This window comes from Pristis pectinata, chromosome 6 (assembly GCF_009764475.1).
Source record: "Pristis pectinata isolate sPriPec2 chromosome 6, sPriPec2.1.pri, whole genome shotgun sequence".
NCBI classification, from domain to species: domain Eukaryota; kingdom Metazoa; phylum Chordata; class Chondrichthyes; order Rhinopristiformes; family Pristidae; genus Pristis; species Pristis pectinata.
In genome coordinates, this window is record NC_067410.1 from 104898016 (window position 1) to 104924296 (window position 26281).

Sequence of the window (26281 nt, forward strand, 5' to 3'; positions counted from 1 at the left end):
AATCTAGATATTTATTTATTTATTAGTCGCGTGTACATCGAAACACACAGTGAAACGCATCTTTTGCGTAGGGTGTTCTGGGGGCAGCCCGCAAGTATCGCCACCCTTCCGGCGCCAACATAGCATGCCCACAACTTCCTAACCCGTACGCCTTTGGAATGTGGGAGGAAACCGGAGCACCCGGAGGAAACCCACGCAGACGCGGGGAGAATGTACAGACTCCTTACAGACCGCGGCGAGAATTGAACCCGGGTCGCTGGCGCTGTAATAGCGTTACACTAACCATTACACTAACCGCTACACTACTGTGCCAATCAACTTGTCTCTTCAATAACTTATGGCCAACTATGGGTTTTTGAGTGTGTAGTCCTCTTAATCTATTTTTATAAACATTATCAGCTTGTAAAAAGGTTTAGTTGTATAAATCAACTTCAAGATATACTGACCACTTCCGTTTCAGTCGTGGACTCTGCTTGCCTGCAGTCCATACTTTTGGTCATGAAATTAAAACCACATTGTTTTGCAAAATAAGAGGAAGTTTGCTTGTGGAAAATGGCTGTCCTGAGGAAGTTTACTTTAAAACCAACACTCATAGTTTTGAAATCCTTGCATATTTTTGTTAAAAAGTGGCCATCTCTTCAAAGATGTATCAGGAACTTCAGAATACGGAAAGATCTTTGACGCCATTGTGAAAATCCTCAAACCAGATTTACTGGTATGTGTTGTGTAAATTAATATAGAATTTTTTTTGAGTACAGTTATTCCTGAGCCCAGTAAGATTTCAGTGAGATAAAAACAACTCTGAAGTGAGTGATGTTATCTTCTTGAGGAGTGTGGTGCCGCATCTCCACAAGAAAGATATCATTGAGATGGGACTTTGCAACTTGCTTGAAAAGAATGAGAAAGGATGTGTGAGTGAAGCATATAGATCAGTTCCAGGGATGACCAGAAAGACAACTGGAGATGGTGGGATCAATCAACGAGGGTTGTCATGGAGGATTTCTATGGTGCTACACATCAGAACATGTACTGTTTCTCTCTCCCTTGACTGCCATTGTGAAAGTTCTGTTGTGGTGCTGAGGAAGGGGTTGAGGGGGGGAGGGTTTTAACCCTACATTGACTCCTCTGCTATTTCCCTTGTTGTGTTGGTGGCACGGTAGTGCAGTGGTTCGCGTAACACTATTACAGCGCCAGCGACCCGGGTTCAATTCCCGCTGCTGTCTGTAAGGAGTTTGTGCATTCTCCCCGTGTCTGCGTGGGTTTCCTCCGGGTGCTCCGGTTTCCTCCCACATTCCAAAGACATACAGGTTAGGAGCTGTGGCCATGCTATGTTGGCGCCAGAAGCGTGGCGACACTTGCGGGCTGCCCCCAGCACATTCTCAGTAGCGCAAAAAAACGCATTTCACTGTGCGTTTTGATGTACACGTGACTGATAAGTAAATATCTCATCTTATATCTTATCCTATAAGGTCAGCATTTGTTGCTTATCCCTGTAAATAGAAGGTAGTGCTGATCCATCTTTCTTACTGCAGTCCTTCGGTGCAGCTGGGGAGGGAGTATCAGGTGACAATGAAGAATGGTGAGATAGTTCCCAATCATACCTTCTTGGAGGGGGACCTGCAGGGGCAGGTGATCCCATCACTCATTGCCCTAGTCTTGCCCATGTACATGTACATGCCCAATGCCCATGTACATGCCCAATGCCCATGTACATGTACATGCCCAATGCCCATGTACATGTACATGCCCAATGCCCATGTACATGTGACTAATAAATAAATATCTTATGCTATCCAGCATCACCTCCCATTTGCCTTTTCCCTCTGCTTCAAATTAAGGGATAGCCAAACCAATTATGGGTGTGATTTAGTGATTGCTTGAAGAAGATTTTTCTTATTTTTTAGGCTCTCTTTACTTTGCTCCTTTCTCTTCTCCTTTTTTCAACACCTCTTTTCCCCATCTCCTGACGTATTGGACCCGATGCTGTGATTCTGATCTCATGCGCCTATTTCCAACTGTGAGCCATTGCTTAATTCCAGCCTCCCAGATGGGGCAGGAGGTGTCTGATGAAGCAGTTTTTGGGGCATGCCCTCTTGACTATTTACACTGGAGTGAATATAATGTACAGGGCTAATGGGGAACTGTTCAACCGACAACTCCTCCATTCCAAAACCAGGATCACCCAAACCTTAGCCGTTGAGCTGCAGTGTACAAATGATGCTTGAACAAGGCCAGGTTCCAAGTCATTGTCAATTTGTCCACCAAAGCATGGGAGAAGATGGACCTTGTATTTAAATAACATCCTCTGCCAACCTGCCCCTGCCACACAATACGGCCCTCTAACAAAGTTTCACCACAAGTTGTTGGAAAATGTGGACCAATTCCCAAAACTTTGGACCCACTTCCCTGCCAGTGCCTTCAATGCACTAGCACCGTCTTTGCCATTTCTGAGGAAAAGGATGTTTGCAGATCCTGGCATAAAGCTTATGATCTCCCAGGTATCAGTGATCTCTGGCCTCCTATAGTACTTCTGACCTACACTGACTCCCTGGTCAAGCAGCACCCTATTATATCCATACCCTTATTTTCTTGATGTAGTTTCACCTCTCCATACCTCTGTGATGTCTGCCAGCTCTACAACCAGCATTTCTGCACACCTTCAGTCCACTGTTCCAATGGCAGTTGTGCTTTTGGCTCCCAAGGCTTTAAGCTCTAGAATTCCAGCTCTAAACCTTTGTGCCTCTTTCTCTCCTCCTTTCAACCACTTCTTTAAAAAACCCTCCTCTTTGACATTGTCACTTGCACTGATGCAGGGTCTCATCCCGAAAGGGACGACACTTTGCCGCCACAGATGCTGCTTGACTCGCTGAGTTCCTCCAGCAGTTTGTTTTTTTGCTGCATATTCCAGCATCAGCAGTCTCTTGTGTCCCCTCTCAGACAGCGCCTCCTAAACCTGTTAATTCTGCCCATCAAGAAGGCCAAGGTCAGCAGCTGCAAGGAATGCCATCATCTGCAGGTTGTACACCATCCTGACTTGGAAATATATCCCCATTCCTTCACTGCGCTGGGTCCAGTTCCTAGAGCTCCCTCCTCAACAGCAGCATGGGAGAACCTTCACCAGAAGGACTGGAGTGCTTCTCTAACTTTTGCCCACCAATTTTTTTCCTTTCTGCATTATATCTCAGACAATACCAGTGATTAGTGACTGCATATGGCAGAAGCTATGGTGGTTTATCCTGAAGTTCTCATTGGAACATAGTTAACAATTCCATGAATGTCATTAAGATAAGACAAGACATCTTTATTAGTCACATGTACATCAAGACACACAGTGAAATGCATCTTTTTGCGTAGAGTGTTCTGGGGGCAGCCCACAAGTGTCGTCACGCTTCCGGCACCAACATAGCATGCCCACAACTTCCTAACCCGTACGTCTTTGGAATGTGGGAGGAAACCGGAACACCCGGAGGAAACCCCCGCAGACACGGGGAGAACGTACAAACTCCTTGCAGACAGCGGTGGGAATTGAACCCGGGTCGCTGGCGCTGTAAAACTTTACGCTAACCGTTACACTACCGTGCCAGGAAAATATAGGCTGACAGAACAGATAAAAGAGTGGTAGGTGAAATTTGATAGAGTGGAGTATAAATTGGTGCATATTGCAGATAGAATGAAAGACAATGTAGACTAAATGGCACAGTTCTGATTGGTGTGCAGGAACAGTGCTGTGAATATATGTGCACTTACCTCCATGAAGTTGACAAGGCATGTTGAAAGAGTATTTAATAAAGCATATTGATACTGGGACTCATAAGCAAAAAAGTTGGGTTGAATCTGCATTAAACACTGGCAATACTGCAACTAGAGCATTGCTTCCAATTCTTGCCACTTAACTGGAAAAAGGATGTGAAGGTCCAAGAAAGAGCGTTGCTCCAAGTGTTGGAGGATTGTTGAGCACTTTCACTCCGTCCGCTGCAATTTCCCGGTGGCCAGCCATTTAAATTCCTCTTCCCATTCTCACATCAATATATCTGTCCACGGCCACCTGTTCTGCCAAGTTGATGCTACGCGCTGAGTAGAGGAACAGCACCTCATATTCTGCCTTGGTAGTCTCCAACCTGGCAGCATGGACCTCGATTTCTCTAACTTCTGGTAACCACTCCCCTCTGTTCCCGTTTTTTACCCCCTTATTCCATCGGCCCCCATCAGCCCATCTCTTACCCCTTCCCCACCCTTACGATCTGCCCATCACCCACACATTCCTCCCATTGGTTCCCCTCCCCACCTCCTTCCCTTTATCCCATCTTCCACTGTCCTCTTCTATCAGATTCCATCTTCTTCAGCCCTTTGTCACTTCCACCTGGCACCTCCCAGCTTCATTCTCACTCTCCCTCCTCCCCCACCTGCCTATCACTACCCCTCACCTGGATCCACATATCACCCGCCAGCTCTTGCTCCACCTCTTTCCCCCACCCTTACTATACCAGTTATCTCCCCTCCCTCTTTCCAGTCCTGATGAAGGGTCCTGACCTGAAACGTCGACTGTCCATTTCCCTCCATAGATGCCGCCTGACCCGCTGAGTTCCTCCAGCACCTTTGTGTGTTGCTTTAGAAAGAGTGTCAGAAGGATTACAAGAGACTAGTTAAAATGAACTCACTGACTAGAAATACAGTGGAAACAAAGTCATTTGGGGCTTTTAGAACATAGAACATTACAGCACAGTACAGGTCTTTCGGCCCACAATGTGTCAACCTTTTAACCTACTCTGAGATCTATCTAACCCTATCTAATCCAGGTAGCATTCTGGTAAATCTCCTTTGCACCTTTTCTAAAGCTTCCACATCCTTCCTATAGTGAGGTGATCAGAACTGAACACAATACTCTAAGTATGATCTAACCAGAGTTCTGTGGAGCTGCAACATCACCTCACGGTTCTTGAATTCAATACACAGACTAATGAAGGCCAACACTCCATACGCCTTCTTAACAACCCTATTGACCTGCGTGGCAACCTTGAGGGATCTATGGATGTGGACCCCAACATCCCTCTGTCCTCCACACTACTAGGAGTCCTGCCATTAACCCTGTATTCTGCCTTCAAATTCGACCTTCCAAAATGAATCTCTTCACATTTTTCTGTGTTGAACTCCATCTGCTACTTCTCAGCCCAGCTTTGCATCTTATCGATGTCCCGTTGTAACTCTCGACAACCTTTTACACTATCCACAATACCACCAACCTTTGTGTCATCTGCAAATTTACTAATCCACTCTTCCACTTCTTCATCCAAGTCATTTATAAAAATCACAAACCCCAGGGGTCCCAGAACAGATCCCTGTGGAACACCACTGGTCACCAATCTCCAGGCAGAATACACTCCATCTACAACCACCCTTTGCCTTATATGGGCAAACCAGTTCCAAATCCACACAGCCAAGTTTCCCTGGATCCCATGCTTCCCAACCTTCTGAATGAGCCTATCATGGGCAACCTTATCAAATGTCTTACTGAAATCTATATACACCACATCCACTGCCCTACCCTCATCAATATGTTTTGTCACATCCTCAAAAGAATTCAATTAGGCTCGTGAGGCATGACCTGCCTCTCTCAAAGCCATACTGACTATCCCTAATCAGACACTGCTTCTCCAAATGGTCATAAATCCTGTTCCTAAGAATCTTTTCCAATAATTTGCCCACAACTGGGGTAAGATTCACTGGTCTATATTTCCAAGGGTTACCCCTACTCCCGTGGTCAGTGAGGACACAAAGATCATCGACAAGGACTCAGAAATCTCTTCCCTTGCTTCCCGTAGTATCCTGGGGTATATCACGTCCGGCCCCGGGGACTTATCTATCCTAATGTTTTTCTAAAGTTCGTGCACACCCTCCTTCTTAACATCGAAATATTCTAGTTTATCAGCCTCTTCTATGCTGTCCTCACAAACATCAAGGTCTCTCTCACAGGTGAATACGGAAGCAAAGTATTCATTAAGGACCTCCCTTTCCAGCTCCGACTCCAGGCACATGTTTCCTCCTCTATCCCCAATGGGCCCTACCTTCACTCTAGTCATCCTCCTGTTCTTCACGTACAAGTAGAACGCCTTGGGATTTTCCTTAATCCTACTCATCAAGGCCTTTTCATGCCCCCTTCTAGCTCTCCTAAATCCATTCTTAAGCTCTTCCCTGGTTACCTTGTAACTCTCTAGAGCCCTGTTTGATCCTTGCTTCCTAAACCTTAAGTAAGCTTCTTTCTTCACTAGATATTCTACATCTCTTGTCAACCATGGTTCCTTCACCCCACCATCCTTTTCCTGCCTCAATGGGACAAACCTATCCAGAACCCCATGCAAGTGATCCGTAAACAATCTCCACATTTCCATTGTGCATTTCCCTGAGGACATCTGCTCCCAATTTACACTCCCAAGTTCCTATCTAATAGCATCATAATTCCCCCTCCCCCAACTAAGTACTTTCCCATACCATCTGCTCCTATCCCTCTCCAAGGCAAGGGTAAAGGTCAAGGAGTTGTGGTCACTTTCACTGAAATGCTCACCCATCGAGAGATCTAACTCCTGACCAGGTTCATTGCCTGGTACCAGATCCAGAATAGCCTCTCCTCTAGTTGGCCTGTCAACATATTGTGTCAGGAATCCTTCCTGGACATACCCAACAAATTCTGCCCCATCCAAACCTTTTACACTCAGGAGGTGCCAGCCAATATTAGGGAAGTTGAAATCACCCATGACAACAATCCTGTTATTTTTGCACCTTTCCAAAATCTGCCTCCTGATCTGTTCCTCAGTGTCTCTGTTGCTTTTGGGGGATCTATAAGATACTCCCAATAGAGTGATTGTTCCTTTCCATTTCTGACCTCCACCCACACTAATTCAGTGGATGATCCCTCCAGGATGTCTTCTCTTTCTACAACTGTGACACTGTCCCTGATCAGCAAAGCCACTCCCCCACCTCTTTTACCTCCCTCCCTGTCCCTTTTGAAACATCTAAACCTCAGAACATCCAGCAGCCATTCCTGCCCTTGTGACAGCCAAGTCTCTGTAATGGCCACAATATTGTAGTTCCATGTACTGACCCATGTTCTAAGTTCATCACCCTTGTTCCTGATACTTCTTGCATTGAAATAGACACACTTAACCCATTCAGCTGACTGCAATTATAAAATATCTTTATTAGTCACATGTACATCGAAACACACAGTGAAATACATCTTTTTGCGTAGTGTTCTGGGGGCAGCCCGCAAGTGTCACCACGCTTCCGGCGCCAACACAGCATGCCCACAACTTCCTAACCTGTACGTCTTTGGAATGTGGGAGGAAACCGGAGCACCCGGAGGAAACCCACGCAGACACGGGGAGAACGTACAAACTCCTTACAGACAGCGGCCGGAATTGAACCTGGGTCGCTGGTGCTGTAAAGTGTTACGCTAACCGCTACACTACCGTGCCTGCGTTGCCCTATCAACTGCCTATCCTTCCTCACAGTCTGTCTACATGCTGCATCATCCTCCACACCAAATGCCCCATCCTTTGACCTATCACTTGGGTTCCCACCCTCCTGCCAAACTAGTTTAAACCCTCTGCAACAGCTCTAGCAAACCTACCCGTAAGGACATTGGGAATATAAGAGAAGAGTTTGCAGAGCTTATCAGGAGCTGTCATAGAATCAACACGCTGAATCACTTCCTTCTGTGCAGTAACAATTTCAAGTCTAATTTGAGTTACATGCCTTGTTTTCAAATCCCTGTATTTTTGTGAATTAGTATTTCTGAAATAGCTTAAGATGTAGCTACTTGTTTGTTTGTAAAATCATAGGTTAGCAGATCATCCTCGGTTATTTCCAGCATGTGGTCCCTCAGGGGCCACTATTCAGGAACGTTGGTTCATTTTCCCATCTGATTCTAGATGAAGAAACATGGATCTGTGATTACTGTAGGTCATTCTGCATTGATTGGAGGGTGGTGTAGGTATGGGTACTATGTAGCAAGGCTACAGTGATTATACTCCTGTGTTTTGAACTATATATATTATGCTATCAAAGAGCTAAGATCTTTCATGGATTATGGACTGTATAATTCATAAGATTCATAGGAACACCAGTATATAAGCAGGAATGGGCCATGCTTTTTGAGTGTGCTATACTATTCAATCAATTGATCCAAAACTAGGGAGCATAGATTTAGGGTGAGAGGGGAAAGATTTAAAAGGGACCTGAGGGGCAACTTTTTCATGCAGAAGGTGGTGAGTCTGAGCTGCCAGAGGAAGTGGTTGTGGAAGGTAGAATAGTATTTAAGAAGCACTTAAATAGGTACATGGAGGGTCAGGGCTTGGAGAGATATGGGCTGAACACAGGAAGTTGAGGCTAGTTGGTTGAGCGCCGTGGTTGGTATGGACTGGTTGGGCCATAGGGCCTGTATCCGTGTTGTATTTCTCTGTGACTCTATGATCCATTTTCCCATGTGGCCTTATAGAGTCTCTCGCTTAAATAAGCTCTGACTGAGCATCTGGAGCCCTCTGAGACCAAATTCCAAAGATTTACAATCTTATGAGTACATATAAACGTACAAATTAAGAGCAGGAATAGGCCTTTTGCCCCCTTGAGCCTATTTTGCCATTTAATAATGGCTGATCTGATTGTAAACTCAACTCTACATTCCTGCCTTCCAATGGGATCTTTTCTCCATTGTGCTTATCAAGAATCTATCTGCTTATACCTTAAAAATATTAATAGAGTTTCCTTCCACTGGCTTTTGAGGAAGAAGTTTCTAAAGACTCATGAGCCTCTGAGAGGGGGAAAAAAGAAGTCATTCCTGTTTTAAATACGTGACCCTTTATTTTTAAAGAATGACGCCTAGTTAGAGATCCTCTCACATGAAGAAACATCCTTGACCCTGCCATGACTCCTCAATATCTTGTATGTAAAGAACTTCTTATCTCAGTCCTGAATGGTTGGATTCTCACCCTGAGACTCGGCTGCCTAGATCTGGATTCTCCTGCTATATCAAACACTCTTTGAATGTCTACCCTTTCTCTCATTGAGAATCTTCTGTATGTCAATGAGGTCGCCTCTCATTTTTCTGAACAAACTCAGCACATCACAAAAACCAGCCTCCCCTCCATGGACTCTGTCTACACTTCTTGCTGCCTCGGTAAAGCAGTCAACATAATCAAAGACCCCACCCCCTCTGGACATTCTCTCTTCTCCCCCCTCCCATCGGGCAGAAGATTCAAAGGTCTGAAAGCATGTACCAGCAGGCTCAAGGACATCTTCTATCCCACGTTATAAGACAATTGAACGGTCCCCTAGTATGATAAGATGGACTCTTGACTTCACAGTTTGCCTCGTCATGGTCTTGCACCTTATTGTCTGCCTGCGCTGCAGTTTGTCTGCAACTGTAACATTATATTCTGTTATTGCTTTTCCCTTGTACTACCTCAATGCACTGATGTGATGAAATGATCTGTATGGATGGCATGCAAAACAAAGTTTTTCACTGCACCTCGGTACATGTGACAATTATTTACCTATTTAATTTGCCAACAGTGAGTGTGGGCCAATCTTTCTTGAACCCTGTTCAAAGGACAAGTCCATCATCCTAGGATCTAGAGTATTTACACTGCACTGACTCCAAGGGTGTGAGACCAAAACTGTTCACAGTACTCTAAATGAAGTTCACAAAACCCCTTCCAGTCTCTTTACTTTTGTGCTCCAGCTCCTTGTGATGAAATCCAACATGCCATCTGCCTTGCTAAATGCTTGCTTGCTGTGCCTGCATGTTTACTTCTGCATCTTGTGAATCAGCACTCTAAGCTTCCTCTGCACTCATTTGCCATGATTTAAAATATATACATCCTTTTCTGTTCTTCCTTTTATTCTCCCATGGTCAGCTGGATTTTATTTTTCCATTGGCTGTCCTTCATAAAACCTGTCACATCAATGACGTAACAAACAATGTACTGGAGGAACTCAGCGGGTCAAACAGCATCTGTGGGGGGAGAGGAACTGTTAATGTTTCAGGTCAAAACCTGCATCGGTTTCGTAATTCATTCTGTGTTTGGGTCAGTTCTTGGGGACCTCCTTGTTTTAATCCCATCACGCATTTGCTAAGACTGACCAAATAAATAAATAATAGATTAGTGGGTACAAGACCTTTCCATTTTTTTCGTTGTAGCCCCTTTCATTCAACCTCAAGAAAGTCCGCATTGAGTGCGAAACCAGCAAGTTATGAGTGGCAACAGAAGGAGTGGTCACAGGGCTGTTATGAGGTGTCTCCAGAGACTTAATGAAAATTATTTTGGGAACAGAGTAGGATCTTGGAGGCACTGCCACCAGTGATGAATCAGAGGGAGGAAATTACAACATCGGCCAAAATGTGAGCTGCTGAAGATGGCAGTTTTTGAATAGGTCAGGGTGATTATCCAGACTCAAAAAGCAGAATGAAGATTTTTGGAATCAGTGAGGTAACGTCGCTCCCTATGTTACTGGGCTAGTAATTCAGAGACAAGCTGGGAGGTTAAAGAAATTAATCAAATAAATCTGGAATTAAAAGGCTTCATTAATAGTTGATCAAGAAACATACAGATCATCATAAAACAAAAATTTTTTGGGAAGGGAATATTTTGCACTGGCCTATGGAACCATAGAAAGTTAGTTATCTCTACTGCCCTCTGAAATGATCTAGTAAGCAATATGTGTGCACCATCTCGAAAATTTCATTGACTCATACAGCACAGATTAAGGTCCTTCAGCCCTCCAAGTCCATGTTGGCAATCAAGCACCTTATTCACACTAATCCTGTGCTAATCCAACTCTATTCTCCTACACACTGGGGTAATTTGCAGTGGCCAATTAACCAACAAATCCACATGTTGGTGGAAACTTCCCCAGGAGTATCTGCAGGAGGCGCTGCCTCAAGAAGGCAACATCCATCATCAGAGATCCCCACCATCCGGGCCATGCCACCTTTTCGCAGCTACCATCAGGCAGGAGGTACAGAAGCCTGAAGTCCCACACCACCAGGTTCAGGAATAGTTAGTTCAACCATTCGGTTCTTGAACCAACCAGCAAAACCCTAATCACTACAGTTTAGCAACACTATAATCACTTTGACCACTTTGCACTAAAATAGACTTTGTCTTTTTGTTCTGATTCTGTTCTTTCTTGAAAAAATTGTGTATAATTTATGTTTCATTTATGTTTTTCTTGTGAATGCTGCTTATATGATACTGTGTCTGTGATGCTGCTGTAAGTAAGTTTTTCATTGCACCTGTGCATACGTGTACTTGTGCATATGAAAATAAATTCGACTTTTTGACTTTGATAAAAGCACCTGGAGGTAACCCACGAGGTCATAGGGAGAATGTGTAAACTCCACACAGACAGCATGGATGGCAGTTACTTGCTTAGGTTAATCCAACAACACCTCCCAAACCTATCACCTCTACTGCCAAGAAAGACTAGGGCAATGAGTGATGGGATCACCTGCTCCTGCAGGTCCCCCTCCAAGAAGGTATGATTGGGAACTATCTCACCATTCTTCATTGTCACCTGATACTCCCTCCCCAGCTGCACCGAAGGACTTCAGCAAGAAAGGAGGATCAGCACTACCTTCTATTGACAGGGATAAGCAATAAATGCTGACCCTATCAGATAAGATATAAGATGAGATACTTACTTATTAGTCACGTGTACATCAAAACGCACAGTGAAATGCGTTTTTTTGCATACTGAGAATGTGCTGGGGGCAGCCCGCAAGTGTCGCCACTCTTCCGGTGCCAACATAGCACGCCCACAGCTCCTAGCCTGTATGTCTTTGGAACGTGGGAGGAAACTGGAGCACCCGGAGGAAACCCACGCAGACACATGGAGAACGTACAAGCTCCTTACAGGCAGTAGCTGGAATTGAACCCGGGTCACTGGTGCTGTAATAACGTTTCACTAACTGCTACACTACTGTGCCGCTGTGATAAGGAATAGAAGAATAAAAGAAAAGCAGATGTGGAAGTGATATCTGTGTTGGATGCATTGTGTGAACTGCAATATCATGTTGAAGTTGGTATGTAATTGACTTCCGTGGGGTACTTTCAGTTGCAAGGATCGTGTAGGAACCGCTCATCGAAGTAGACTATGTAGCAATGTCTTGTTTCTTTTGATAAATTTTAGTTTAGTGGCTACTTTCAATTTCTTCTCTGCAGAGCAACTGAACCAACTGGCTGGGGATATCTGAAGTAATATTTCATTACAGAAGCTGTGGTTCATTGACATGGCGTGACTGTTGGAACTTGGTTAACTGCATGTGCCAGAAATTCCCACACGTGGAAGCTCATTTGTCTGTTTTGTTTGAGAGACAGACTTATCTTCTGATGTTTCATGAAGTGGATCAGCAGTTCTGATTTCATGTGCGGCATTGATGCTGGAGAGAAAGGGGCTAATGTGCTTGTCATGTGGCTCTGCCACTCACCAAGATCATAGAATCAGAACATAGAACAGTACAGCACAGGGACAGGCCCTTTGGCCCACAATGTCTGTGCCTAACGTGATGCCAAATTAAACTAAATCTACTTGCATATGATCCATATCCCTCACTTCCCTGCATGTTCCTGTGTCTATCTAACAGCCTCTTAAATGTGACTATTGGTATCTGAATCAGGTGTATTATCACTGACATCTCGTGAAATGTTGTTTTGCGGCCGCAGTACAGTGCAAGACATAAACATTACTTTCACTTACAAAAAAAAATAAATAGTGCAGAAGAGGAATAGTGAGGTAGTGTTCATGGGTTCATGGACTGTTCAGAAATCTGATGGTGGAGGGGAAGGAGCTGTTCTGAAAATGTTGAATGTGGGTCTAGGGATCCTGTATCTCCTCCCCGATGGTAGTAACGCGAAGAGGGCATGTCCCAGGTGGGGACGGTCCTTAATGACGGATGCCGCCTTCTTGATTCATAGCCTCTTGAAGATATCCTCAATGGTGGGGAGGGTTGTGTCCCTGATGGAGCTGGCTGAGTCTACAACCCTCTGCAGCCTCTTGCAATCCTGTGTATTGGAGCCTCCATACCAGGCGGTGATGAAACCAGTCAGAATGCTCTCCACCGTACATCTGTAGAAATTTGCAAGAGTCTTTGGTGACATACCATCTGCTTATCTGCTTCAATCACTACCCCTGGCATCCCATTCCAGGTGCCTACTACTGTCTGTGTAAAAACCATGGGTGATATTCTACCCAGTGTCACTATCTTGCAGCGATCCTATATCGCTGGATGTTCAAAAATCAATTGATTTCTGTCTTGAATGTGCTCAGTGACTGAGCTCACACAGTCCTCAGTCCTAAATGGTCAACCCCTGTGACTTCCATCTCAGGGAAACATTCAAGTCATGGAGCACTACAGCACAGAAACAGGCCCTTCGACCAATCTAGTCCATGCCAACCTGATCTTCTTCCTAGTCCCATCTACCTGCACCCAGACCACATCCCTCCAAACCGCTCCGATCCACGTACCTATCCAAACTCCTCTTAAATGTTACAGTTGAACCTGCATCCACCACTTCTGCTGGCAGCTCGTTCCACACTCGCACCACCCTCTGAGTGAAGAAGTTCCCCCACAGATTCCCCTTAAATATTTCACCTTTCACCCTAAACCTATGACCTCCTGTTCTATTCTCATCTAACCTTAGGGTGAACGCATGCAGGCTTTTTCCCCTATCTATAGCCCTCGTAATTTTGTATACCTCTATAAGATCTCCCCTTATTCTCCTGCACTCCAGGGAATGAAATTCTAGCCTATTCAACCTTTCCCTATAACTTAGGTCCTCAAGTCCCAGCAACATCCTTGTAAATTTTCTCTGCAGTCTTTCAAACTTATTAGAGTCATAGAGCAATATAGCATGGATACAGGCCCTTCGGCCCAATGAGTCCATGCCGACCACAGTGTCCACCCATGCGCCAATTACGCCGATTGGAAAGAGGACATTCGGCCCAATGAGTCCACACCCACTAGTGGTCGCCCTTCTGTAGTAATTTCATCTCCCAGCACTAGGTCCATAGCCTTCTTATTGATATCTTTTCTGTATATAGGTGACCAGAACTGCACACAATACTCTAAATTAGCCCTGCATCCACCTGGCAAGCACTGTAAGAATTTTGTGTGGTTCAGTGAGATCATCTCTCATTCCTCTAAACTCTTAAGAGACCATAGGCACGGTCGGCAGTATGTCTCTTCATGCTAAAGTTCTGTTGGAACTTTGCTGTACTCTTATCGCAAGTATATGCTTCCTTGGGTAGAGAGACCTGATTCCGTGATATTCCAATATTGTTTCACCAGGGTTCGATATAATTGCAGTGAGACATCTTTACTTGTATCCTCAAACCCTCTTGGCGTCAAATCCTCTTGGAGCACGGAAACAGGCCCTTCTGCCCAACTGGTCCACCTCAGCTAGTCCCATTTGGCTGATATCCCTCTAAACCTCTTGTAATAAATGCAGTTGTACCATTTACCTTCCTAAATGCTTGCTGTACATGCACATTAGCCTTCAGTCTCTCTGCACCCTCCTCGCAGCCTATTTTGCCACCAGGTTTAGTTTCCTTAGCAAACTTGGGTATGTTAGACTTGGTCCCCTCATTGATATAGATTGTGAACAGCTGGGGCCTCGGTACCAGTTTCTGCAACACCCACTAGTCACAAGCTTCCAACACAAAAAAAATGACCTGATTATTCCCGTGCTCTCTTTTCTGTCTGTTAATTAATCTTTAATCTGTGCCAGTATGTTACTCCTAATCCTATACACTATATTTTAATAACCTCCTGTGTGGCCCCTTATCAAAAGCCACCTGAAAGTCCAAATGCACTATGTCCACTGGTTCCCCCTTTAAATATTCTACTGGACTGGAAACATTCGACTGGTCAGTGAGTATTTGTGGAGAGAACAAATTAATGGTTTAGTTGGAGGTCCTGAATGAGAACTGGGAGACTGCAGATGAAAGTGAAGCAAACAATGGGAGGAGCAAGGAAATCACGCACACACGCGTGCACACACACACACACACACACACACACACACACACACACACACACACACACACACACACACACACACACACACACACACACACACAATGCTGGAGGAACATAAGAAATAGGAGCAGGAGTTGGCCATCTGGCCCATCGAGCCTGCTCCACCATTCGATAAGATCATGGCAAATCTGGCTGCGGACTCAGAACTACCTACCTGCCTTTTCCCCATAACCCTTAATTCCCCTGCTCTGCAAAAATCGATCTTTGTCTTAAATATATTTAATGAGGTTGCCTCCACTGCTTCCCTCGGCAGAGAAATCAGCGGGTCAGGCAGCGTTTATGGATGGAAATGGACAGGTCGAGACCCTTCGTTGGGACTGGGGTGTGACCGACTCTCTACCCTCCTTGGACCCCTCCAACCCCCTACCCTCTCCTGACCCTAGCTCCATCCTCTACCCTGTCTTCACTAAATCCCTCTGACCTTCCCCTCGCTGAGGTGAATCGTTCCGTCTTCAGCAGGGGCCTCGCCTTCGTCCTCCTGCGTCCGCACCTCAATGAGTTCCGTGACGCCAAGCTCTTCTTCTGTCACCTGCACGCCTACTTCTTCGGCAAGGATTCTCCACTCCCCACTGATGAACCCTTCTCCCGCCTCAAGCCTTCCTCCTCCTCTTGGACACTGCACTCTGGCCTTCTGCCCACTCTGGATCTTTTCATCTCTAACTGCTGACGGGACACTAACAGTCTTGAATTCATTACTCTCCTCACCTAGTCCAAACTTACCTCCTCTGAATGCACTACCCTCCACTCTCTACGCACTAATCCCAACCTCACCATCAAACCCGCAGACAAGGGGTTTGTAGTCTGGCAGACTGACCCCTACCTTGCAGAGGCCAGACAGCAGTTCTCGGACACCTCCTCTTAACTTACCCCTGAACCAGGACCCCACTGAGAAGCATCAGGCCACTGTCTCCTGCACCATCACCGATCTCATCACCTCTGGAGATCTCCCTCTACAGCCTCCAACCTCATTGTTCCCCAAACTCGCACTCCCCGTTTCTACCCCAGTCCTGTTGAAGGGTCTCGAAGTGTTTGATTGTCACAGTGCATACCATCAGGAGCCACAAGTGGGTTAATTTCTGCCAAATGGATTGAACATGTCGCAGTTTAGTATGTCTAAGGTTGGCTGATCGTCATCCAATTACATGGCAGTATTTTCCAAAAATAAGAACTCTTTGTAATTTGGTTTAAAATATGTTTAACTTTATTTATTAAAATGGGTTAAAATTACAGTAGACACCAACATTCACACACCTCAATGGGTTTATGACTTTTCTGCTGAGTTAAGTTAGCAGATATTATTTTGTCTGAACCTGCCAGGGCCGATATTAGATACTTAAAGGGAAACAATGCACAAAGTCAACAGTAAATAATATTATTGCTGCTGTTAATGTTCAAAACCTACAATGCAGATTTGAGGATCTTGTGGAGTCCTTGGAACCCCTCATATTTGGTCTTTAAACCAGTATCTTTATAACCTATGTCACAAGGATCAGGCAGTAGTAATCATATGTGATAGTCACATTAGGAATGTCAGTAGGTTAGTCAGATTTTAAATGTGCTTAATACATCAATAAAACCACAGAATCTTTTATCAGTTTGTGGCTTGGAGACCAACGTGAATTTTAAACAATCTTATATTGCAGATAAACATTGAAAGATCTGACACTGAGAAAATTCCCTGTGCACAGCCAGATTGTTCATAACTTGTCGCATCCCGTGCTGTCTTCAGTGGTCATGATCAGATTGTGTCACTGGATTCCACCATCAGCCTCTGTGGCAAAGCTAATGCTGGTTCCGTCATTGTGCGTAGTCAATGGCATAACTGTTATAGAATGATTTTTTGGATCCTACATGACTGTAGCTTGTGCTCTAAGTTTATCCCCACATGTTTTGTGACTGTACTGTTTGTTTGGCTACAGTCAGTAGCCATGGATTATGCGCTTTTGGAAATAACCTCCTGCCACATTGCCAGTCATCGGAACTTCTGTCTCTACTGCAGAAGGTTGAGGGTTTATTTCCCCTCTTCCTAATCAAAACTTCCACTTCAGTGCTATACGGCCAGAGGTGTTGTGTTCCAGATGGATTGTTAAATCCAGGATGCCCTTTTACACTGATGGAAACTTACTTGAAGAGAAGCAGAAGGTTCAAAACGCTTCTTGCCTGTGTTTTAGCCAACATTTCTCTCTCAAGCAACACCTACACCAGGAAACTAGGTCAGTAACTCGTTGCTACTATTGAAACTTGGCAGTGTTTAAACATTACAATATAGTGACTAAACTTCAAAAGAAGCTTAAATAGTTGAGAAACACTGTTGGAAATTCAGGCATAATGAATTGCACTGTAAAATGCAACAATACAAAAGTAAAATACTGGAAATGTTAGAAATACTCAGCAGGTCAGGCAGCATCCGCAGATGGAAAAAGAGAGTTAACATTTTAGGTTGATGACCTTTCATTAGAACTCTGTTAATTAGACAGTTTTGATGGAAAGCCATCTGCTTGAAAAGTTCACTTAGTTTGTCTCTTTATAGTTGCGGCTTGACCTGGTGTCTATAAATGCCAATCTGTTATTTTGTTGGTGAGGTGCTCATGCAGTCTGTGTACCTGGGGTAGATAAACCCATAGCTATGACTATGTATTCATCACAGCACTCATTATGTTTCAGAGTGTTTGTTACTAGTCACAGGGTCCGTTTCAAAATTGAATCTCTTCAACACACTCCTTTCAAGGATGTGAATGCTTCTGAAGTTGTCAAATTACATAATCATTGTTGCCAGGAACTGTTTCATAATGTCTGTGCCTACCTATCTTACAACACTGAATCTCATAATTTATGCAAGTTATTAGATTATTCAATACATTCATTCAAGTTTCCAGTTCTGGGGCTAGTACTTGTTTATTTGAATTTTGGGGCAGAATTGAACCTGCATTTTCCCAATGTCCAGAGCAGTTCTTAGAGCTGATTTTGCACCACGTTTGCCATCCCTTGTTAAGAATGTTTGGAGTTGGTCAGTGTTGTACTGACTTGTACTCTAGACTGAAGTGTCCGCACTTGAGTTTGTATTTTTCTCCATTTTTGGCAGTCTCTTTGTGCAGAAACCCAGTTTTGTGAATAGCATGCTTTTGAACGATCTACAGAGAAAAAAGTAAATTAATGGATCAAAGCAAGCATTTAACGATATCATGCTTAGCGTGCTCTCTTTGATGTAGTACAGGGCAATCTGAATTGAACACCTGAAAGCATCTCGGGTCTGGCTAAGTGTGTATGGGATCCTGGCAAAATGAAAGGGGACAAAGCAGATAAAGAACACAGCCAGCACAAGAAAAACATTGAGGTTAATTTTCTTTGTTTGCTTGGAGCTGCCTCTCGTTTTCTGATAGGATTTATAAAGTTCCCTGCTTATCAAGACATAGCACACAACTATTATCACCAGGCTGCTCCAGAAAATGATCTGGCAGATGAAGTTCACCGTTTCATGCCACTTCAAGCCCAGCTGGGTCTTGAGGGAGGAGCATTTGCGTTCATTTGCTGGCATGGTGCTCCCCTTGTAAAGTAGCATGTTGGGCAATACCAGGAGAAACATGGACAGCCATATGGCTGCCGAGACAACTTTTGTGGTTCTGGGTTTGCAGGTTCCAGAGTGGCCGAATGGCCTTGCTGCCTTTTGGTAGCGGTCGGCACTTATCAGTGTTAGAAATATGATGCTGATGTACATAGTCAGGTAGAAGATGACTGAACTAACTTGACAGACGAAGACTTGGAGCCATGGTGTCCTGAACTGTGACTCGACGATAATTTTAAACAGGAATGTCACTATCATTAGCACATCAGCCACAACTGTGTTCTTAAGGTACACAATGAAGTTTGACTTGCTTGGGATTTCAAAGAACACCCAAATGGCCAGGCTGTTCATCAAAAGGCCAGCTACAAAGAGGATGGTGTAAAGCGTTGAGAAGATCACTTGGCTGTTCCTACGGTCTGGTGCGCACTTGACTTCCTCTGTGCTGTTTGAATAGTTGAAAAAACTTCCTGTCTCATTCAGAGCCATCTCTAAATAAGCAGATTAAAGTTTAAGTTTATTGTCATAGGCAGACATACACAGTGTACAAATGCCATGAAAATTAGCTTTTTGCAGCAGCAGTAGGTTATAAACATGACCGACATAAGTTAAAATCAACTTAAGTGAACATAAATTATACAAAACTTGCAAACAAAATAAACATAATGACACAAGTGCAAGTTGAGAGAGAGAAAGAAATATAGTCCGAGGTCGTGTTGGGGTTTTTCAGGTCGGTTCCTCAGCAGTGTGGAAGAAGCTGTGGTAGAACCTTGAGGTGTGGGTCTACGGGCTCCTCTACCTCCTGCCTGATGGCAGCATCGAGAAGAGGGCATGGCCCAGGTGCGAGAAGTGTTGAAGCTCATTGTGTTATATTCAATTTGCACTATCTGAATAATGACAGCTAAATGCTTACAATTATTGGCACCACCTTACTGTGCCTCTCATCCCTGATTCAGAAAGTTGTGGTTCAAGTGCCACTCCAGAACTTTGAGCACCAAATAGGGGATCGACACTTCAGTGCAGTACCAAGGGACTGCTGCAATATCGGAGATGTTGGCTTGTGATTTAGACATTGGTTCAAGATCCTATCTGTCATTTCAAATGATCCGGTGGTTCCTTTTCTGAAGCAGAAGCAGGGAATAATTCCCATTGTCCTGTCCAGTATTTATCCCTTGGTAAACGTCATCCAAGCAGGCTGTCTGCTCATAATCGTGCTGCCATTTGAGGGAGCTAGCTGTGCATTTATTGGAAGTTGCATCTCCTACAGAACCACGGTAACTATAGTCTAAGAGTACTCTATTGGCTAGAATTATGGCTGTGAAGGAGTGGGGTATATAAATGAAAGTCATTTTATTCAGGCAGCATCTTTCAGTTTGCATTTTTGGTCTCCTGATTGATTCAATCAGAGCAAAAATTGCAAATTGAGGAGATGAGGAAAAGGGAAGGATTGCACTTGGAGTTTTCGTAGTTACTTTTGACAGAGGAGGCCATTCGGTCCATTGAGCCTATGATGGCTTTTGGAGCATTTCAGTTAGTCCCATTCCCCACTTGTTCAGCTGTCCATTAAATCCTCTCTGCCTCTTCAACCACCTGTACTCGTCTTTTAAACTGACTGTGGCCCCTCTAGCCTGTTTGGTCAAACAAGCCAAAGTGTCTCCTTGTCACCATCACACCCTTTTTTACCTGTAGTGCTGTGTGAAGGAGCACATGCTGTCACCAGGATACACCTGAAGAGGACTTGGGTTCAATATATTAGAAGGATGAGATGGGGGTTGAGAAAAATTTTATTTCTGCTGCGGACTGGTAGGTGTCTGAAAGTCACTGCCTGAAGTGACTTTTGGAGAAGGAAACCCTTGATGAATTTAAGAAGTACTTGGATGAGCACTTGAAATTACCTCTAAGGTTGTAGACCAAGAATGAAGGTGGATTAGGCTGGATAGCCATTTAACAGGTGGCACTGGCATGATCGTCAAAATGGCTTCCTTCTGTGCCATGGATTTCTACTATTCCGTTCCTGCATACAGGTTTAGACAGGCATTCATGTGTCAGAGTATGATATTGAGCAACTTCTGCTCTGCCCCCCTCCCCACCTCCCCCACCCAACTATGGAAGAGGAGCCTCCACCAACAGCACCCCTCCAGGAGGTGTGTTTGTCAGAAGAAGGACGATGACCTTTGCTAACAGTGTCTCCTGTTCAAAGAAAGACTCTGTTGTCTTTGGAATTGCAGATAAAGGTTTTCTTTTAAGCTGATTTTTAAGAGTCTTTAGAGGAAACGTATCTGGCTTTAACTTTCTTAGCCAACCCCATGAAACAAAGATAGCCTTACTAAGTACTGACATAAAACAGCAAAAAAACAACCTGCTGGAAGAACTCAGCGGGGATAGTTGACGTTTCGGACTTAGACCCTGCATCAGGACTTGCATACGGCAATAAGTTGAAACTATTTGACTGAAACCATTGTGTCATGTGCTTTTCAGGAGCAGGGTAAGTGAACACTATGGAGAGTGCTGAAGTCTAGTTATTACTGAGTACATCTTGTTGTCAGAGTGAAAATGGTGAGACAATATGAATAAGCAGAAGAAGTATAAAAGAATAATAAAATGCAGAATCTAAACGATATTGATTACTGTAAAAGTCATGTTTAAAGTATAATTTTAAAAAAATAACCATGTTTAAAGGCTAGGGTTGATATAGCAACTTTGGTGTTCTTATTCAGGATGTTCTAGAGCACACTACAGCTATGAAGTGCTTTTGATGTTCAGTTACTGTGTACAGTAGGAAATATAGCCAAGCCAAATTGAGCACAGGAAAGGTTCCAGAAACAGCAATGAGATCGATAACCTGTTTTAGTAATGTTGATTGTACTTTGGGTACAATCAGACATGACTACTGCAATGAGAGGGTCAGCAGCTTTAAATGCCTGGGCGTTAACATATTGGATGATCTGTCCTGGTCCCAGCACATAGATGCAATCACAAAGAAGGTGTGCCAGCTTCTTTATTTTCTTAGGAGGTTAAAGGGGTTTGGCATGTCATCGAACACTCTAGGGAACTTCCACAGACGTACAATTGAAAATGTCCTGACTGGTTGCATCATGGTCTGGTACGGTAATTTGAATGCGCAGGAACGTAAGAAGCTGCAAAGAAAAGTGGACTCAGCCCAATACATCACAGGCACATCCCTCCCCACCGTCGGTAGTGTCTACAGGAGGCGCTACCTCAAGAAGGCAACATCTATCATCAAAGATCGCCACCATCTGGGCCATGCCATCTTCTCACAGCTGCCATCAGGCAGGAGGTACAGAAGCCTGAAGTCACACACCACCAGGCTTAAGAACAGCTACTTCCCTTCAGCCATTTGGTTCTTGAACCCAGTTGGCACAACCCTAATCACTACCCCACCATCGCAATATTTTGACCACTCTGCACTACAATGGACTTTATCTTCTTTTGTTCTAATTGTGTTCTTTCTTGTAAAAATTGTGTATAATTTATGTTTAATTTATGATTACTGTATGCTACTTATCTGATGCTATGTGCCTGTGATGCTGCTGCAAGTAAGTTTTTCATTGCACCTGTGCGTACATGTACTTGTGCACCTGACAATAAACTCGACTGTGGCTTTGAGATATTTTGCATTATGCTTGCAAGTCCTGGTTCAATCCGCCAGTGTTCCTTCAGTGATCACTGGGGTGTTATCTAAGATTTTTAGAGCAAGGCTTGAACCCACAATCTTCTGTCGCATTCATAGGAGTGATACCCTTTGAACTGACAGTTTCAAAGATCAGGACAATAATGTAGTAGCTTTTGCTTTCGTAATTCACATTAGGGAATTTTATTTGGAGTGGAGGGTAGTCACAGTGTATCTTCACATGGACTGAATCCTTAACCCTCACTCTACCAGCTTTGAAATTTGTTGTTATCTCAGTATTTTTTCTTTCCTCAGAAGGTTACTATTTATCTATGTGGAAATAGCAGAAACATTTTTCTCCGGGAAAAGTCCCTGGCAAAAAGGGGAAATTAAATTCAATTGTATTTCCACATGCAATAACAACTATTAAAATGGCATGTAAAAATAAACTGCAGATATTGGAAATCTAACATAAAAACAGACAATGCAAAGAATACTCAGGTCAGGCTGTATCTGTGGGAAGAGAAACAGAACTAATATTTCAGACTAATTCAAATCTAAGTTATAATGATGCGTCACTATAGTAACTACTGTTGTTTCACCACGTATTTCCTTTGTGTCCCTGGAAATTAAAATATCAATTTTCACATTGAAAATCCATCCATCAATCACCAATTAACTCTGAGATTTAAGTCCATTACCTGCTTTGCTCCTGCCTGCTCTTTCGACTGGTTGGGATTTTTGCTGGTGTCAGATTGCCTCCCTTTTATGCCTGGATAGACAAGTGTTCGTTGAGCTTGGTCTCGTCAGTAAACTGTCCCTCTGAGGAGATGCATATTATGTTAATCTTTTGGAACGGATGATGCATTATCTTACAAGTTGCAGATTTTGTCATTAGTTCTGCTTTCCTGCTCTGATTATGTAACATGGATAAATGTAAAAGAGTATTTTACTTGTATTTAGCCCGAGAGGTTGGATCATTGTTCAAATGTGTTGGTAATTGTTAGAAATTTGTGAAATGAGTCATTGATTTTTGCCTTTTGCATAATTTTGTGTTCACTTCCTTAAGTACAAATCTGATGAAAACATTGAGATCTTCAATTCCCAAAACACATGTCTGACTCCAAACCCTTAGCAAGCGTCCAGTAACTTGACCTGCTGAGAGCCAAGCCTAGTGATGGGGTGTGGAGGTGAGGGGGAGAGGCAAAGCAGAGGGAGCAGGAATTGGGGGCTTAAGATGTGATGAGGTCCTGGAAAAGATGTGCTGGAATGGATCCAGGGATGTTAGACCGGAGAAGCTGGTGATATTCTCCTCGGGAGAAGAGACTTGATGGAGGTGATCCTTCCTAGACAGACCTTGGCGTTGACGATGACTCTTTTCCCCTATGGTTTTATGGGTTCTGAAATGGCCAACGTCACCAATGTGGGAACTGCAGACTCTTCAACAGTAGGTGGCTGATGGTGTGGGTATGTGGGTAATTTATGAGTTGGTGTACTCCATCTGCCATTTACATTAGTGTTCTGTGTGCCCTTGATGCAAGGCCTTGAGGTTCTTACTCCCAAATAATCCTCCAAAACTTTGAAAGTCACAAGACAAAGATGAAATCGGGCAGAAAGAAGGAAGTTGTGCTCATTAGCAGAAGGTTCAAGTACACGGAGACAAAATGTATGAGTGATGTCCAAAAGAAACAGGTGTATGACCCCATGAACACTACTTCATTATTCCTTTTTATTTGCACTATTTATTTATTTTGTAATTTATAGTAACTTTATGTCTTCACACTGCACTGCTGCCAGAAAACAACAAATTTCATGACATATAAGTCAGTGATAATAAATCTGATTCTGAGAAACAAGGGGGAATGTGAGGATAAATGTTTTTACACATACAGTCGTCATGATTTGGAATTCACTGCCTGTAGGGATGGTGAAAACAGAATCAATTAGTGCTTTCAAAAAGCATTTGAATTGACGGCACTTGAGAGAGAATAACTTGCCTGGCTACGGGGAAGAGATTGGAAGAATGGGACTATTGGGATTGTCCTACCGGGAACTGGGTCTTGACCTAATGGACCAAATGGTTCCTTTTATGCTTCCCAATCTATGACTCTGAGGAAAGGGTAGTAAAATGACTGGCTATTGGAGTGGGCATTGGGTTGGCTTATTTTTACTCCCTGTAGTGATCCTGGGTTTAGCAATAGAGAGAGATGTTCATTGTCACTTTGTTCAGTAAGGTCTTTTGAACCAATTGCATACCAGATGCACTCAAATTTGGCAGGAATAAGGAAATCTCTCCACGATTGTATAGGACTTCGGTGAGAGCACCCATGAAATGCAGTATGCACTCCTGATCTCTGTATTAATGAAGGAAATAGCTCCCTTTGTAGATTCAGGGTAGCCGAGGATAGAAAATAAGGCATCTTTGGAATTCTGTAGCCCAGAAAGCTGTGGATATAAGGCAATTAAACATATTCAAATCTTAGAGAGACAGAGACTGTAGATGCTAGAATTTGCAGCAACAAACAATCTGCTGGAGGAGCTCAGTGGGTCAACTCAGAGTTCCTCCAGCAGATTGTATATTCAAATGTGAAATTGATATGTTATTGGACTTCAAGGGAAAGAGGGTCATTGGACTGGGCATAGAACTGTTAGAGGACTGGCTGTGATCTTAATACATTTTGTTGAATGGCCAAGGATGAATTTAGTTTTGATTGGGGATCAGTCACTGGTGGAGTTCTGGACTGATTAGAGGCGAAGATGGTTGTTCAACCTGTGAATCAGTGATCTAGGTTGAACAAGGAACTGCCTGTAAGTTCAAGGAAGCTCTGAGAATGAGTGAACATGAGGATGGGGGATGAGAAAAGCAGAATGTTCCAGCTGTAAATGTGACGGGGGCATTGAACAACCTTTTAATTATGTGCAATCTGCTATTTTCTGAGAAAATTTTCTTTCTCAGATGGAAGTGAATCTCTGGAATTCTCTGCCCATGAGGGTGGTGGAGGCCACATCATTAGATATATTTAAGGTGGAGACAAATAGATATTTGAAAGTTCGTGGAATTAAGGGTTATGGGGAACTGGCACAGAAGAGGAGTTGATGCTAGTGTAGGTCAGCCATGGTCACATTGAATATCGGGGCAGGCCTGAAGGACCTGGTGGCGAACTCCTGCTCCTATTTTCTTATGTGATGTGATTTTTTCCCCCCTCTTCCAAGAGGTTGCATAGTTGGGAAGATGGCAGGAGTTTTTGGAGGTTTCAGGACAAAGTAAGGCAAGCTTGATGGGTCAAGAAACAAACTGCTGGAGGAACTCATTTGGTCAGGCAGCATCTGTGGAGGGAAAGGGAAAGTTGACGTTTCGGATCAAGACCCTGGTACAGGTCAGGACCCGAAACACCGACCATCCCTTTGCCTCAACAGATGCTGCCTGACCCGCTGAGTTCCTCCAGCAGTTTGTTTCCTGCTCCAGATTACAGTATCTGCAGTCTTTTATCTCCAAGCTTGTTGGGTCACTGGCTGTGGGTGAGGTGCCGCTCCAGAGAGTGCATGCCTAGGATGACATTTTAGCACTGTACTGTTGGAAATGATGTCTTTCAAGAGAGGCATCAAACAAAGATCTCGTGCTCTCTCAGATCAATGTAAAAGATGCAGTTTCACTAATTTAAAAACAACCAGTGGGATTATTTCAGTTTGGAGATATTGTGTTGGCTGGATTTGTTTTCCCTAGAGTGGAGGAGGCTAAGGGGGTGACCTGAAGGAGCTGTACAAAATTATGAGGGGGATGCATTGGATAGATAGTAAGAATCTTTTTCCCATTGTCAGGGCTTCTAAACAAGAAGACATTGGTAACAGGGGAGAGGTAGGAGGTTTAAAGGGGTTCTGAAGGGAGGGAGAATAGTTAGGATCTGCAATGCGTTGCCCAAGGAGGTGGTGGAAGCAGGTAGTCTCTCAATATTTAAAAAGTATCTAGACAAGCACTTGAATCACCAAAGCTACGGACCAA

At 43.9% G+C, this 26281-nt stretch overlaps 2 protein-coding genes across 2 annotated transcripts in view; one reads left to right on the forward strand and one right to left on the reverse strand.

The window, feature by feature from the left end:
* The window catches only part of LOC127571939 (mediator of RNA polymerase II transcription subunit 12-like protein), a 499625-nt gene that overhangs the window by 305682 nt on the left and 167662 nt on the right, over positions 1-26281 (forward strand). The window lies entirely within an intron of this gene.
* LOC127571946 (P2Y purinoceptor 12-like) lies at positions 16315-23072 on the reverse strand. The gene is made up of 2 exons (XM_052018713.1): positions 22983-23072; positions 16315-19141 (listed from the first exon to the last, which is right to left on the reverse strand). Exon 2 carries the CDS (start codon positions 19137-19139, stop codon positions 18123-18125), a length of 1017 nt encoding a protein of 338 aa, XP_051874673.1. The 5' UTR covers positions 19140-19141; positions 22983-23072; the 3' UTR covers positions 16315-18122.

Bases quoted from the DNA above. Each gene is read 5' to 3' on its own strand.
- LOC127571946 (XM_052018713.1), bottom strand. From the start codon at position 19,139: ATGGCTCTGAATGAGACAGGAAGTTTTTTCAACTATTCAAACAGCACA.